Source organism: Rhamphochromis sp. 'chilingali', assembly GCF_963969265.1.
Source record: "Rhamphochromis sp. 'chilingali' genome assembly, chromosome: 1".
NCBI lineage: Eukaryota > Metazoa > Chordata > Actinopteri > Cichliformes > Cichlidae > Rhamphochromis > Rhamphochromis sp. 'chilingali'.
The window spans coordinates 24,296,338-24,308,795 of NC_137929.1; the positions used below are offsets into that span (position 1 = coordinate 24,296,338).

Genomic DNA, 12,458 nt, shown 5'->3' on the forward strand with positions numbered 1-12,458 from the left:
TATTTGGCAGGCGCTTAGCACAGGGCTTCACTCTGACCCTGCTCTGACACAGCAGCCGCATGCTGTTGTTCCATCGAGTTTTCTTCGAGTTAATAGATTATCCGCGACACTTCAACAGCCCCCACATTGTTTGGTACAGTCTACAGTTCAGGCTTTGTAACAAATGTAAGTGCAAAGTATTCAAATATATATTAACCCCATTTAATGTGAGCAATGGCAAAAGATTTGTAGCTGGGATGTACCACCAAAAAGTAAGGTGACAATGCGTTTTTGAACCTTGCTAAATTGATTCTTCACCGACTTGGCTGTGCTGACAGTAAATACGGTCTTTTCGTGCAACTAGAAAGGTGAAGAAATGGCTACTGACTGCAAATATTTAGCTAACCAGTTATCAAATTGGTCCTGAAATACCAGGTATGACATGGAGGGCAAGACATAGCTTTAAACCTTAGATAAAGCTGAGTACTAGATGGAAACAGAGCAGGGAAAGGGTGGTAAAATTTAGTATCATTCTAACCTTTACAGTTTAGGGCAGTTTAGCAAATACTGGCATGCTAATATGCCCCAAAATCTTAGCATATGTATGTATATATGTATTAATAACATCTCTATGTCTGTAAAAAACATTTATTACAAATTCCAGTTCTTTTTATTTTCATATGTATTAATTTCATCATCCCCACATGCAAATATGATGTTACGTTCTCCGTTTTCATTGCTTCACATGTCACTTTCTGTGCACAACTTAATGGCCACCATTTTTCCACGACAGAATTTTATTTGACTCACAACAAAATACATAATGAAGAAGTACCACAGGCACTAATATTAATAAATATTACTATACAGATTATAATGGTCATGTTACCACATTAGATTTGAACATTTTGGAAGAGAAGGAGTGCTAAGCCAAGAGCTAAGCTAGCGAGCTTGGTTAGCAAGGTGCATCTATAGCATGTACTGACAGAGATTCCTGCCAATTAGTGCTCACATTTGGTAAAAAAGATACTTGAATTTCAAGTATTTACATATTACATATTACCTGATAGATAAATTGATAACAAATGCACTAAAAGACAAAGACAGTTTATTGACTAATGTTAGCAAAGGTGAGTGCTAGCAAACAGCTAGCGCCCTGTATCGGTATCCACTTTATCGTTAATGAGCCACAGCGCTATTGTATATAGCTTTAAACCTTAAATAGTGATTTCTAAAAAAACTTTAGCACCTCATATAGTTGTTATGAAAGGAAGAATTAGCTCTAACCAAAATCATAATCACTGGATGACTTACTAACTGACACAGGTTACAGTGTCTGAGCCTGGACAGTGCTCTGTTTGATTTGGTGTGTAGTAAAGAGCTCCACAGACAACTGTGCTGTCACCATTGCTGTTCAGCCTGCAAACCTCAGTATAACTCATGCCACCTACAAAAACAATCTGATGATCCTGCAGTGGTTGGATGTTTAAATAATGGGCATGAGGAGGAGTACAGAGTATTCATGGATGATTTTGTGGAGTGGTCTGGGAGGATTCATGTACTTGTAAATAAATAAGATCAAAGAAATGGTGACTAACTTCAGGAAGGGCGAGTTTATCCTGGGAATCCACATCAACAACAAGCTGAACCAGCAAACCAATAGAGGCCGCGAACAAAAAGGAAGCGAGCAGGTTTCATTTACAAAAGAAGCTGAGATCCATCAATATGTGATGCAAAATGATGGAGATTTTCTATCACTAAAATGTGGAAAGTACACTGTATTTTGTGTGCTGAGGGAGCAGAATTGAAGCTGGTAACACCAACAGACTGAGTAATGCGATCAGGAAGGCTGGCTCGGGATCTTTTTCAACTATTGTACCAAATATGTGATAAATGTAGTACTGCTCGTTTCATTTCAGAAAGACTTTTAGTAAAAGGCTCTAAAGAGGTTTATTTTTCTAACGTTGAACATTTTAAGGTGGGTGTCTATGGGGACTGACTCACTTTTGGAGCCAACCACAAGTGGCTATTAGTGGAGCTGCAATTTTGGACACTTCCAAATTTGCTCCATTTATTGTTTTTAGGCCCAGCAATTCTTGCTTGATTAGCATTAGACTGCAGAGTCACAAAAGAGCTCACATGGCAGCACACCTTGTTCGTCAATGTGTTGTTAGTGCCTGGCTGCCTGCCTGCAAATCATCAATGGCTTCTTCTGTTAACACTGGTTAGGATATGAGTGACATTCCAGAGTAATAAATGTTTTCATGAGCATGACTCAAAAATTGAAACACCTTATTGTTCACAGTCAGTAATAGTTTTCCATTTTCACATCGCCACAATTTCTGCTCATTATGGACGGACCAGTCTGAAGTTCAGACGACTTGAGGTTTTCCTTACAAAACTTGAATCCACTGGGATATTTTTAGAAATCCCAACCAACCCACATTTCATCAGCCGCCAAAATAGCGGTGTTCCTATGAATACATCCCATTTCCATTCCAAAAGGCTGCAGCTGTGATTGACGTGTCCTTGTTCTCTGGTTTACATTAGATGTGAAAATAATTGGCACCTGCACTCCTGCACATGCTCTGAAGCTGGGGGAAAAGCACAGCACCAGAGGTTTCATTTCACTCCGGAGCCTGATCTCCTTCTATTCACTCCAGATGTGGAGGCACACACGCATGGATATCCATCTGAAATTGCTAGGAAGATTAATGCAGAGTAAAGATGTGTCATATCATCGTATTCTACAGTCGCTGACAAGCAGAGACGAGAGGCTCTGCATTGATATTTTTCTCACGGATATGTAAGCCCTCATACATATCAACTGAGCACGTGCGCTTCTACTGTCCCTACCCTTCACCTCATCATCTCCTCATCCTCCACACATCCCCCCCCCCCCCCCCCCCCCAGCCATCTTTGTAGCTTGTTATCATGAGGGTGAGCCTATTGAAGTACATTAAGCATCCAGTATCCCAGTCGGCTCTCGCAGATTGGATGTGATCTTGGCGGTTTAGCGGCTGTGCATCGCCCAGGGAGAGTAATTGCCTGCGTAATTGCACTCTGGGGAAAGGTAGAGAAGCAGGGCCTAAAATCATCCTACCTGCCCTCAGGCTGCAAGCATGACAACTCTTGTCCTCCTGCCTGTCCATTCCCTGCACCCTTTCATAACAGCCCTCCCTCTCTTACTCCCCCGCTGCACAGTGACCGAAGGGGAGGTTTATCAGAGTCGGCGGCATCAGTGGAGAGGAAGCAGGTGGCGATGGGTCAGAAGAGCTCTGCGAGGGGCTGAGGAGACAGATGGAGGAGGAGATTAGGAGGGGCAAAGAGGTGTCTTACTGATAAAATGAAAAGGCAGGCGAGAGAGGGGAGACAGAGACACGCAGAGCGACTGTCCACATGAGGAAAGCAACAAAGTTCCTCACAAAGATTGTGAAAATCCTCTCGGATGACACTCTGGGTAGCCTGCACCTCACGAGGGACCAGGTCAGGTAATATTTTAAGGCTAAGGCTGGAAATATTCCCTGGCAACACTTTTTGTTTCTCTCGTCAAGTCCCGGGAAAAAGACTGAATCCAGGAGATGCGGACCCTGTAACAGGGGTCTGCACACGGCAGAACCTTAAAGGAAGCGGAGCAGTGATCAGTGGGTTGAATTACAATACCAGTGCATGTGGTTCACAGATGTTTTTAAAGGACAGCAAGAGAAATCTGGAAAATCAGACTTTTTCACTTAAGTTGGTGCAAAGTTTAGGCCAGCCTTGATATTTTACTACTGACCCACTGAACCTCATGCTCCACAGCTTCACCTGGTTTCATTCTGAGATGTGTTTACAGCTGAGAATACAGTAGGTGTGTTAGGTTCAAGGGCTTTTATAGTGTGTGCGTATTTTAAAAAAAAGGTTATGCAGGGATGATGGGAGCGTGCAAGAGGCACACTAAACAACTTGAAACTTTAGCAAAGAGTAAAGCTCAGCATTAGGAGATGTGGCTACCCCGATCAGGTATACAAGAAGTTATTTAAAGTTTTCATGCAACTTTTTGTCACTCTTCTTTAATCTTCGCTTATTTTGCCTCTGAGATCCTCTGGGGTTTGGGACTCTGCACATCAAATGAGACGTTTTGAGGAGAAAGTCTTAAATACTCCGAGGTTTCTGTGTGTTCAGTTTGTAGAGGGTCGCAAAGCAAGGTCACAGCCAAAGACTTGAAAGCCACATTTGCTACACGGTTTACTACTTATTACTTAGATGATTTTTTTTTCCACCCTAACATTCAGTTGTATACGACATCAGTGCATCACTTTGTACCTATTTCCTGGCAAAGATCCATGAATAAGATCTACTCTGTGTTTCCCGAACCTTTCATCCACACGTCTCACCTTTCCCCGGTGGATGGAGTCGCTCAGCTGTCAAAGAGACATTTTAGTTTGCCGTCGCATAACCCAGACGAAGATTTGAGGGTCCTGTGATAACAGGCGGTCATGCATGTCCCTGTTCAAGGATGGTCTCAGGTGTCCGATGTGAATGACTGCTTTTTATTTTCGTCCAGCCATCCAGGACCTCCCGCTCGACGGCTTTGATCCCTCCCCAGTTGAAAGTGATGAAAAAAAAACCAGACTTGCAAGTTCAGAGTGGGCGCTGGGGGACGAGAGAGTGAGATTTAGGAGTGTCGTTTCGAACAAATCTCAGAAAAGACAGAGAGAAATGTTTTCAGCTCTATTTCCCTGCGCTATGGGAGGATGATGTCCAACAGCGCTGGAAAAATCAAGTTTAATCTTACATGAAAAATGAGGTGAGGGCATAAAACACCCCCCCAGCCAATAATTATGTCGTTTTATGGCAACCATGGGTGGTAATTAGGGGACAAAGCGGGCCGGATTCCCTGTCTTTTCCTTCTAATGCAACATTGTAAATATAACTGTATCATGTTAAATAACAGCTGGAATAGGATCCGGTCACCCTGTGACCCTGGACTGGATAACTGGAAGGAAGTGGATGGATGGATGGATGGATGGATGGATGGATGGATGGATGGATGGATGAATGGATGGATGGATGGATGGATGGATGGATGATGAATGGATGGATGGATGGATGGATGGATGGATGGATGGATGGATGGATGAATGGATGGACGGATGAATGGATGGATGGATGGATGGATGGATGGATGGATGGATGGATGGACGGATGAATGGATGGATGGATGGATGGATGGATGGATGGATGGATGGACGGATGAATGGATGGATGGATGGATGGATGGATGGATGGATGGATGGATGGATGGATGAATGGATGGATGGATGGATGGATGGATGGATGATGAATGGATGGATGGATGGATGGATGGATGGATGGATGAATGGATGGATGGATGGATGGATGGATGGATGGATGGATGATGAATGGATGGATGGATGTTAAATAACACCAAAAATGTGCCCTCAAAGCACTTGTTCTTGCAACTACTATCTAACACCTTCACTTTGAAAAGGTGGACGTATGGCAGAGAAGGTGTGAGACAGCATCACTTTTACCACATGCACATACACATATATCTGAACCACTTACCTGTGCACCACATTTAAGGATCCTAGAAACACCTCTGCCTAAAAAAGCCTTTAATTTGAAAGCTATTTGCATTGGAACTCAATTTAGGTCAATTAGAAGTTGGAAAAATGTTCTTAGTTTGAACTAAAGTGAGAAAAACACATGGACACTGCTTAAGTATGCGAATGCAAGTAGGTGTGGGAGAAGTCGGCTGTCAGGTGCAATTTTTTTTAACGGATCCAGAGTCAGTGCCATCGGTACGTGTGATCTGCTCATCACATGTTGCACAACCCCTCCCTTGCCCTTACTTAATCCCCCTCCAGCCCATGTCTCGTTCTCTCTGTCACAAGGAGACGAGAGGGTGTGTGTGTGTGTGTGTGTGTGTGTGTGTGTGTGTGTGTGTGTGTGTGTGTGTGTGTGTGTGAGAGAGAGAGAGAGAGAGAGCACGAGAGAGGGAAGCTCACAGGGATAGACGGATGCTGAAGGAAAAAGGAGCTGAGATCTATCATCTGCAAGGCAGGAAGAGGGTGCCATGCTCTGACAACAACCCACATCCTCGTGCACACACACACGCAGACACACACACATATCAGTACCACCCTTGGTGTGAATTTCATTCCCATCAGGGTGCATGTTTTCCTGTCTGAGGTCTTTGTATTGCTGCCACCGTGGGTGTCTGCGCTTGGTTTGTGTGTTTGTGTATGTGTGTGTATATCCCTAACCTTCCACTGCATGCATAATGTCAACCATGCACTTGGTGTAATTGCTTATGTTGATGCTCACGCGTCATTTTGTGTAAATGCGTGTATAGCACATTATGTGTGCTATGTGGGTGTATGCATGTGTGTGTGTCTGTGGTGAAGTCTGGCAGCTGCGGCAGAGTCACCGGGGAGAAGATGTGGTTGCGAAGAAGAGTTGAAGGTCGGTGCAGTAAATGAGGTCAGCCTGAATAAATGAACACTAATAAACACCAACATCGCAGCTCTGAGTGTATATTAAGCAGATGAATACATCTCCAGAAAGTACATTCTGTTATTCAGCAACATGGCAGATCTGATGTAGGTGGTGTCTTATAGCTCTGCAGTTTTTTTTTTTAACCGAGTCATCTTCCACTCAAAAATAGAGCGAGAGAGCCACAAGCCCGCCAGTTTACCCACACAGATAGATTCCCAGACAGAGCAGAAGGTTTGTTTTTCGTGCCAGCTCCACCTCTGAACTGCTGTTGTCTCTGAACCAGTCTATCTTCCTCCACTACATTTAGCTTTGTCGTGTGCCCTGCCAAGGTTTCTGGAGGTCAGTGCAACAGAAACAGCTCCATCTCTGCTCTCTTTTCTTTTCTTTTTTTTTCATTCTGTGTCTCTGACCAGCTCTATAAAATCTCTCTGCTGCATTTGTTTCTTGTTTGGCTCTCATAACCCTGCAATTACAATCCTCGTAAGAAAGCACGCTGTAATTTCGCACTGCAGAGGGAAACGTCTGCACTTCTGTCTTTCCGAGTATCCCCGGCTGCCTGCGGACCCTCGGTTTGATCGCCTGGAGGTTCACTCAGCTGATGTGCTGCAGTGCCCTTGAGCATGACACTGAATTGAAGTCTGCTGAGCCACAACTTTCCCATAAGTCGCTGCCCTCATTCTTGCTTTCCTCTGTTTCTCTCCCACTTTCATTTCCTTTCTCCTCCCCGGCTGTGCAGGAATGGCAGAGCGTGTTCAGGGGTGCGTAGAGTTTTCTTCCTCTTTGTTTTTGTGAAGTGAAATATTTTCAATAAAAGATATTACAGAATCTCTTCCTCTCAGGTATCAGCAGCTCTACTGCACTCGGCTACAGATGGTGGAACAGGAAGTCATGCATGGACTAGGGGGAATTCTTCATGCAGATGTCATGTCATGTATGTAGGTGTGAAACAAAGAAAGAATATTGATCCGTTCTTGTCACTTTATTCCAGTAAAAGCTGGCATTCCAAACTACTGCAATAACTGTGCTTTTTATTTCTTTCTTTATTTTCAAATAATGCAACAGAGAGCGGGAAAGTGTGATTTTTTTTTATCATCTACTCTTTGTCAAACACCAAAATCCAATAATGCTTTATAATGCACTGCTAAAGGGGCTGTCACATTGGGGGATTAAAGAATTAGTCAGTCTTCCCCTAAGGCTCATGCGCTCTATCTACCACTTGGTGGCAGCACAGGCACAGCTTTGACAGTCCAGTCTCAGGCTTGTTGCCGTGGATGAGTGGGGAGGCTGAGGGCCCCACCGTAAACACTGGTGTGTGTGTGTGTGTGTGTGGCCCTCAGCGGGTCCTGCCACCCGGATCGTCCTGCAACCCATCAAGCTCAGCTGCCCGCTTTGAAGCTGCTGAGACTCTGCTCTGTCCTCCCACACAAGGAGAGCGGATTCTTTTCCCTTACACTGCGCAGATGTAGCGAGGTGAGGCCGGCCCAGTGATCATGCGAGATATCATAATTCTCTCTAAGGAGACATTTCGGTGCAAGTTCCTGTTTTCAACTTCATCCCTGAAACAGTGCTGTAACTTTGCTTTATGTATCCACGAGGCCTCATAGCGCGAGCTCCTGCTGTTCTGTGAGGCGCTTTGCGTCTGGAGTAATCACTCCTGTAGGAAGTAGCTTTGCGGGGACATTTGAATGAAAAATCCTTGTAAAACTGCATCTGGATTGTGTTTTTCCAATACGATCCTGCCTCAGTGCCACATGTGATGCTTAGTCAATACATTGAGGGCGCTCTTGCTCTTTCGTCACTTTCAGGGGCGCACGTTGGTGAGCATTTAGAGAGCTAGTGGTGGTGGAGGGGGTTCTTGTTCGGCGTTTGAAAGGAGGCAGAATAGAGTGCCAGGGAGTCCAAAGGTCCGAGTTAGGAGAGGGGAGAAGGGGGGCCGAGACTCTAAAAGGAGGAGGAAAGAGGAGGTGCTGAAAGGGACTCGATACCGCCCCCGCCGACAAAGCCTGGAAGAATTGCGCTCCGTCAGTGCGCCCTGCCTGCCAGTCGGAGGATGGGGATTTTTTTTCTCCTTTCCATTCATCCATGCCCCTTTTTTCTCTCCTCCTCCTCCTCTCAAACAAGCCAGTCGGTCTGTCAATGTGCTGCGAGCGTTAGGACGAGTCAAAGCAGTGGGATTTTGAGGCAGAGAGACGGAGGAGATAACGAATGAAGCGCTTTTCCATGACCGAGAAGCGACGCGTCCTGCTCTCCAAATGATGCGCCGCATCAGATAATTTCCAGCCGGGACTGATGCTCACAACTCGCATCTTATTATTATTAATATTATTTTTTCCTTTCTATCACTTCAAAACTTTCACGTTGGCCTGTGTGTGACATTATTAGAGTGGAGATGCTTTTCTAGCGCTTTGATTTATTCCTCTCAGTTTCTTTGAATTGATTCTTGGATTTATCGTCGATTTCGGATCTTTTTTATGATTATTATTTTTCAGCGTGTCTATTAAGGATTTACAACCCGTGTGTGTTTGCTTTTGATTCCATAAAGAGGCCACTAAGGATTGTAACGCGCACTGACTGAACCCGCCGAGCATCAACACGTCTTTATGAGGATGGAGCTGTGGACACGAGTAACATCTTTTCCATTTTAAACGTTTCACCCTCACACTTTTGACCTGGTTTTGATTGCGCCCTTCTGCCACACTGACAGTATTTCTTTTCCCCGGTTCCTCTCTGATATGCTGGAAGCTAGATATTCTTGCGAGGAAACAAGGTAATGGGAGAGAAATCGCACAGAGTCGGCACAGAGAACAAGGGAACATTGTTCGGAAAAAAAGACAATCAGGGCGCACCGAAAGGCTACAGAGTTAGAGGCTGGGTGGCAATCATTTTTTCTTTTAAATATTTTTGATTCCGTGGAGTTACCTTTCAGCCGAGGAGCGCAGTTTTTGGAGAAATAAAAGGGAAGGACAGATTAACGAGGAAAGTCATGGGATTGGCACAGAATTAGTGCAACTGTGGACGCGCAGAAATCGTTTTTTGGACACCCAGACGCGCGGATTGAACAAGTTTCTTTTCCCCCTCGCACATTTCAGTGCGTGTGCTGTGATCGCTTACAAGCTGCCACATTTCGGATCCATGAGGTTGTGCAGAGCGGGCTTTGGCTTCACACTTTGACTGTCTTCTACCTATAGCCTGATCGGCTGTAGCCGCGCATCTATTGTTTTGAGAGAGTCCCCCCTCGTGTGCAACAGCATCGAAACCGCAGAAAAGATCTTGCTTTTAAATGGGGCCGCATATGCTGGGTGTCAGGGTTGAGATGGCGTGTCGAAGAAGTGGGAATGGATTGGGGATCCTGCTGGTATTCTTACTGGATTTACTGGGGACGACAGCCAGCAACCTGGAGCCCATCTACTGGAATTCCCTGAACGAAAGGTAAGAGCGCTCGCAGACCTCACAGTTTCACTGGCTGACTTAATTGTAGGGTTGATCTTGAAGTTCTCCAAGCATGCTTGGGGAAAACTGATTTTTTTGTGGTTTCATTGCATGCGACGGGAGAATCATGAAACGTTTTATGAACGCAAGAAACTGAGTGCACTGCTGAGCGGTAATGCGACATGACACAGGCGATAAAGAAGAAAATAAAGTTGGATAAAGGCAGAAATTCACCACAAAGTGCAGGCCTAACTCGGAATATTGATTTTTTTTTCTGTGAAGGCTGCCATTCTGACAGCTTGTTGGAGTGTCTTTAGAAAAGCACCTTCATCACCGTCTGTTGGATAAGGTCAGAAATTCGTAACAGAGTGCAGGCCTACAGCAGACTGCCCGTCTTACCGACACTGCTGATTTTTCTCAGTCAGGGTTCCTTTTGGACAGTTTTTTGCGGTATCTAAAGAAGAAAAAAAATAAGACTATTTCGTCATTGTTGTATTCACTCTCAGTATTGTTTGCTCAGTCTAAACTGTGATCTGATAAATGCTACTGCTCTGCATTTGTCACACTGATTATTGTTCCTGGTCCAGCTGCAGCGCCTCTAAAAGTCCCCGTGAGCTCTAAGGCCGTAGATGGAAGCTGTGTGTGTAGGATGATAAAGACTTGTGTGATGCTCTAATTGCTGTTGCTGGATGACCTTGATTAAAGTCCAGGGTAGCACTCCCTTCCTCCTTTTGGACCTCAGGCCTGTCAAACACCCAGTCTGCACACTTTGCCCGAGCTCATTTGCATTTTCTTTCCTCCTCCTTTTCCTCACGGAGAAGGTGTCAGGCATTAGCTGAGGAAATGCCATTTTAAACACCTCTCTGCTGTCCAGCCTTAATGACTGACACCACTTTTCTCACACCTCTGCCAATTTCCCTGTGTCTGAATGGACCTGCTGGCTGTGAGGAGGAGGAGGTGGTGGTGGAAGAGGGGAGGTGGAGAATAACAAGGCGGCTTGTATGGAAGGGAAAAGAGGGGAGTTTTTTTTTTTTCCTTCAGTGACACAAAGATTCATTTCTGCAAATCCTAGCTACATTTCTGTTGGCAAATTGGAACAATGATATTTTGCAGCTTGATAAACACTTCTGTGCAGGCTATCAGCATGGAGCACCGCTCCAGAATAGCTCCCGTTTCTTCTAAGTACACTTTATAGAAGGGAGAAAAAAAAACACAAGAGAAAATTGACTCACTTATGCCAACCGGGCCCCCCCCCCCGAGACAGCTTTAACTCACACCCATGCCAGGGGCTTTTTCAGAGACTAACAGGTTTTTAATGCGTCCGTGCGCTGGAGGCTACGTCCTGCCCAGTTTCTCCACTTCTCCACAGATGTGACTGTGCGTGGGCCCCTGCTGTGGAGCCAGGCATGAAGCCCTTAATGAGGGCTTTTTGTCAGCAGTGGGTGGATTCGCCCAACAGGGAGTAGAGTTGGACACGGGAGGGTAATTTCCACAGAGAAGCTCACAGCCTGGGCTTTTGAAGCCTTACAGGTGATTCCACGCTATTGTCTCCTAATGGAGTTTAGTGTTAGGTGGGTGTTAGGGCTCAGTGAATGGGCCCGGCTCGCAATTAGACGGGCGGTGGCTTTGACGCCACACTCTGCTGTCATTTCCACAGATTTGCTCGCTCATATATCCATCCAAAATACAAAAAGCCCTTTTCTTTTTATACTATGAAGCTTATTCACGAAGCTTACTATTCATAGTTAATCAGCTTAGTCATTCCTCCAGTTTATTTTCTTGGCCCTTTTTCATGCTGTCGTGTACTTGTTTCTCCTTGCTCTCTACGTGACATGAGCAGTACTCTAGTATCAGCTGCCTCGGGGCAGAATAGGTTTTGGCCCTGGGCTGAAATATGTTAAGAGCCCGCTGCTTGTCTAAATAGTCTGCTTCTTCCAAGGACACGCTTCTGGAAGACACACACACACACACAGGTGGTTTCAGAAATGAGGTGAAAAGTAAGCAGAAGCTGCAGCAATCAGAGCACACGTATGGTTCACATCTTGTCTGTGTAGTAAATGGGGTGTCACATTGTTAACCTCTGGACCTTTGCTGCGTATGCCTCTTTGAAGTTTGGACCATCCACTTGCAGCTTCCCCTCCACCTCTCCTCCCATCTTTTCTTCCATCCTCTGTCTTATATTCTCTCCTTCTCACGCCTCAGTATCCACTGCTTCTCTTTTTTTTCTGCAGGGATGCATAAATTCTAATATCAGCCTAATATCAGTAGTGCAGGTATGGACTGATACCAGCCTAGCAAACTGTGATATTGGCACCTTGTTTTTTTTGCAATTATCATCTGTGCCACATCATTTGTGAGCTGGCTAAGTGTTCCAACTGAAAGCTTTAAATCAGGGCAGTTGTGCAATTTTGTTGTTTCCCTTGGAATAAACAAGGAGGTAAACTAACGGGGAAAAACATGGTGGATTGTTTTAAACATCCATATTGGCCTGGAATTTTACAATCAAAGCATCTCTTCTCATTCCCCCCCTCTTCTGTCCCTCTATT

The 12,458-nt window shown here is 45.0% G+C and overlaps 1 protein-coding gene across 1 annotated transcript in view; it reads left to right on the forward strand.

Moving 5' to 3' along the window:
- Window positions 1–8,490: 8,490 nt before the first annotated feature.
- Window positions 8,491–12,458, forward strand: part of efnb3b (ephrin-B3b) — a 90,826-nt gene continuing 86,858 nt past the window's right edge. Inside the window, exon 1 of the mRNA XM_080879188.1 lies at window positions 8,491–9,912. Coding sequence (XP_080735314.1) covers window positions 9,764–9,912 — 149 coding nt within the window. The 5' untranslated portion in view covers window positions 8,491–9,763. The remainder of the gene's footprint in view (window positions 9,913–12,458) is intronic.